This window comes from Triticum aestivum, chromosome 2D, assembly GCF_018294505.1.
Source record: "Triticum aestivum cultivar Chinese Spring chromosome 2D, IWGSC CS RefSeq v2.1, whole genome shotgun sequence".
Lineage (NCBI taxonomy): Eukaryota > Viridiplantae > Streptophyta > Magnoliopsida > Poales > Poaceae > Triticum > Triticum aestivum.
The window spans coordinates 58111433-58116051 of NC_057799.1; the positions used below are offsets into that span (position 1 = coordinate 58111433).

The 4619-nt window shown below is 52.0% G+C and overlaps 1 protein-coding gene across 1 annotated transcript; it reads right to left on the minus strand.

Annotated features, from left to right (window-relative positions):
- Window positions 1-2411: 2411 nt before the first annotated feature.
- Window positions 2412-3725, minus strand: LOC123048689 (peroxidase P7). The gene is made up of 3 exons (XM_044471734.1): window positions 3434-3725; window positions 3167-3358; window positions 2412-3096 (listed from the first exon to the last, which is right to left on the minus strand). The coding sequence occupies exons 1-3, from the start codon at window positions 3638-3640 to the stop codon at window positions 2539-2541; spliced, it is 957 nt and encodes a 318-aa protein (XP_044327669.1). The 5' UTR covers window positions 3641-3725; the 3' UTR covers window positions 2412-2538.
- Window positions 3726-4619: the final 894 nt, after the last annotated feature.

Below are 4619 nucleotides of genomic sequence, written 5' to 3' on the forward strand. Positions count from 1 at the left end.
TAGCACCCCACAAAGGCCAACTAGAGAACAAATACTACAAGACAGCCCAGGCATGGTCACTAGAAGGTAATCAGCAATGAAAAATAACTATTCGTTCTACAATGCAAAAATGAGAAGAAAACTATTAATCTCAATGTGATAACATATATACGTGCAGCCGCCTTGCTTTCTTGCTGGGAGAGGGTACTTCACAAACCACAACTACTCCAGAGGACATGCCCACTGGAGCTCCAGCAAAGAAGCTAACTCCAGAGAGGATGCCCACTGCAGCTCCAGCAAAGAAGCTAACTCCAAAGAGGAGGATGCCTACTGCAGCTCCAGCAAACAAGCTGACTCCAAAAAGGAAGCTACAAATTGAATGAATGATCTCTATGAAATTAATGTTACAGTTATGTCAGATGTGAACTCCACAAGTAGTTTTTTCTATGTGAACTCAATTTCTCCAATTTCTCTGAGCTGTTAGCTCATATATTTTTTGAGCTGTGAACTTATTATGTGAACTCATCACTTTATTTTGTGAGAAGTGAACACATTCCGTATTCATCTATCAATCATGTTTGAAGGGTCTATATGTCTCTCCCTTGCCAATGTACTAAAATTTGAGGTCTGCATACTTTTTCTAGTCACAATTCCATTTCTTGTCTCTGAATAAGCTACAGTAAGTGCAAAAGAAGACATTGTGGCAAGTAGCTTATGGACTGAAATTTGCGGCATTATTTATTTGTCGTATTGTTGCTCAATTGATTCTGGACATGAACTTAAACATGACATGCTATTCTTGATGTAATTACCAAGTTGCAATCCAACATCAACTAAAGGTTATAGCAAACGTCACTTACAGGTTGCTTGCATTCAACATCTTCAGAACTTGACACGCATCCATCTCCTCCAACGGCTGCTGCCATCATGCCACTGATGCTGATGTTCAGCGCCACCCACTTCTCAGGCATGTCGCGGGGCGAGCTGCGCCAACACACGCAGGGGAGGGCGAGCTGTGCTGCCGCGCGCAGGCATGGGCGAGCACCCGCAGCGAGCTGTGTTGGCACACGCAAGCATCCGCAAGGGGCGCGAGCACCCACGGCGAACTGCACTGGCATGCGTAAGCATCCGCGACGTGAGGGCGAACTGCGCCGGCGTGTGCAGACATGGATGAGCGCCGGCGGAGAGCTGCAGTGACGAGGGCGAGTTGCCGCGGCGCGCGCAGCCATGGGCGAGCACCGGCGGTGACTTGCAGTCTCTCGCTCAGGCGTGGTCAAGCTAGGGCGGCGAGTTGGGTAGCTCGCGCGGGCATCAACGAGGTACGGCGGCGAGCTACCATGAGTCCATGACGACACGAACAAGCTAGCCTCAAAGCAATCCGATACAGAGCAGACCACAAACAGATTGAATAAGGTAGAAAGACACAAGGGTACTTTGGTCCTTTCAGGTGCCAGAAAATTGAAAAGAAAAAGAAAAGTAATTAAAAAAGGAAAAATGGCATGGTAATCAAAGTGTACAGAAACTAGGTGGCATTTTTACGAAGCCAATGAGTGGCAGTTTTGCGAAGCCCGATATCGAAAGTGGCAAATAGCCGATTTTCTCCTTGTCGCCACTGTTCCCGTCAAGGGCGCTAGCGTCTCGCTCGCCCACCCCGAATCCTTCTGCTCGATTGCCACGTGCACTCCGCTCTCCAGGCGTCGCTCCATGCTGTCCGCTTTGCCCTCGTCTCCCTCCCCGTCTTCATCGGCACTCCAGCTCTGCCTCGCTGCCCTGCTGCTACTGGTGGGCGCCACGGTGGTCGGACATCGCCATACTGGGAACCGGCGGCTGGCGTGTGCGACGAGCTCCATGGCGTGCCAAGACGAGGTCGAGTGAACGGACCTCACGCACGTGCGTCTCTCCCGAGCTTCTGTCCGTCGTGTTCTTGCTGTTGCTGGCCAGCGAGTCAACGCCAATGTCCTCAGCGAGGCTCTGTCCGGCTCACCGAGGCATTCTTGAGATGATTTTGACTAAATTCCGGTGATGTATGCTTGTGCACATCAGGTGTTTGGTTAATGTCGATGGTAGGAGCAGGCTTTCAGACTCCTACTCAGGTAGTAGTTAACTAAATTATAGTGATGTGCACACCAGGTGTTTGATTGATGTCGATCGATGGTAGTAGGAGCGTCCTCCCAGCTGACCGACGAGCCCTGCGAGAAGATATGGGACAACAACAACAGCGGCATAGGAGTGGTAGACGGAAGTGTGTGTCCAGAGCACGACATATGAATACGCTAGCACAAAGCCTCCCTCATCAATACGCTACTACAGAATCAATTATCACCTCATCGGATCGGTTATCCTACCTAGCACGACATATGAACTGCCCCGAAAACTGCCGAACAATGACACCCCAAGCCGCCTGAATTTGGACAATGCAAAGCATACAATCAGGTCTGAAACATGCCTGTAGAGTGTCCAGGCATTTATTCTGTCTGATATTTTGAACTCGTCAATGGGAACTGGACGAGAACCAGAATAGCCTGCACCGCAGGACACATTGCATCGATAAACTTTCATTCAATTCGCCCGCCGGCAGTTCAGCCGAATCTCGCCGTTGCTCCCGGTCAACGCCAAGTTGCCCAGCTTGACCATGGCCGCGGCGAAGTCGTCCGCGAAGAGGGATGCGTTGGCGGCGTACGCCCGGACGATGCCGTCCGTGGTGCTGCTGCTAGCGGCGCCGCCGCCGAAGAGCTCCTGATCCGAACGAAGAAGGACGCGCCGGGCGATCAGGTCTCTGAAGAACTTGTTGTCAAACTTGTTTGGCCCCTGCAGCTCCAGCGGTGCAAGATTGCCGTCGCCGCCAGTCCAAGGGCAGACGCCGGCGCGGAGCTGCGCGGCGAACGTCGAGTCTACGGCCGTGTCGTTGTAGACGTGGGCGCGGAAGCTCGAGCACCGGGCAAAGCCGACCGTGTGCGCCCCGGACAGCGTTGTGAGGTCGCGGGCGTCGAGGCCCTTGGCTCTGAACGACGAGAGGAGCGCGGGGAGCGACGACAGAGGGCTTGGAAGGTTCACGTTCGGGCTGGCCGTGAGGGCGTCTCTCCGCCCCAGCTGCACCGTCCAGTTCGGGCCCCCGAGCTGCACGCCATCAGCCCAATCACCCAGCGTTAGTCGAACTCGAACTCGAGAGCATGGCGTAGCCGTATACAAGAAAAACAGAGTCACGGGCGGCGAGGGCAAGGACGTCGGCGCAGGAGACGGTGGCGTTGCAGGAGGCGTCGACCTGAGCCTTGATGCCGTCGATAATCTCGTAGCCGCGCACCGAGTTCGCGTTCGGCCCCGCGCTCTTCTCTCCGGTGAAGCTGGGCGTGTCGTCGAGCAGTATCGAACCGTCGGAGCTCTGCAAGACCCGCCCACCCGCCCGCGTCAATGGTCGAACCAGAAGGAGGAAGATTTCGACCCGGGTGCAACTTACGTTTGCGAAGCAGTCGTGGAAGAAGAGGCGGAGGATGGAGGCACCCATGCGAGGCTCCTTCTGCACCGCCTGCGCCATGCCGCGGCGCACGGTTGGTTGCAGCGCCGGGCAGATCGCGTCGTAGAACGCGGGGGAGAGCTGCGCCTCGGCGGCGGCGAGGGCCGCCACCGCAAGAAGCACGACCGCCGCCGTTCCGCGTCGCTCCATCAAGAACACTACTTGCGAGAGAATCAACAGCTGGCCTCAACTGACGGCTCACCAACTCAATGAACCAGAAAAGTTGTATCCTCAAATGCCCCGGCCGGTAGTAGAACATAACCTGTTAAGAACCTCCTATATATGATCTCACGAATAGCACATGAACCACTCTCTTGTATTCGGGTAGCTGGATACACGAACGTTGTACCATTTCAAACATCGATCGTGTCATTGAAACATCACACTGCTTGTTTCCAAACGTCATGTCATTTCTAACCAACCAAAGCCCCTAAATCGAAGATGGATGAACCTGCTGGTTCTACTTGATCGAACCAACCACAGAAGCCTGAGAGAACTCTGTTGAAACCAAAAAAAACATCTCTCACCACAGTCCAGATAAAATTCACCAGCGGGCATGACATGAAGATGCGAGCTGGTCTGACTAGAACTCCAAACTATGAAATTGATAACAGTAAACTCTAAACTTTCAAAAGGCCGTTTGAAATGAACGCTAGACCAGCACTGAATGTGATTCTGTAATTTGTGCATCTCAAAAAACATGAAAGCCTAGTCTCTCCCGGCTCGTTTTATTTCTCTGTATTTTCGATCTAGGCATCAGCTTCACTGATGCACGTGTCTGTAATAAGTATGAACCCTCTGAACTTCAGCAGGGATGTAAAGAACAGATTCTGTTTGGTTTCATTCTTGTTAATGGAACCGGGGAGAGGCCTCCCTGTTCATCGAAAGAAAAATGAAAAGGAAAATGGATGTAGGGAATGCTATGAAGTGACGACCCGCAAAAGTTCTTCGAGATGTATGTCTATCTATGCCGTGTTATGAAATTGCATGAGAGATTCATTTGTGTTTTGTGTATAGAGCAGAAATGATCATTTTGGTTGATGGCTTTGTTTTTGGCCCTTACTCCCCCAGTCCCAAAATAAGTTTCTTAGCCTTAGTATAACTTTGTACTAAAGTTACTACAAAGTTG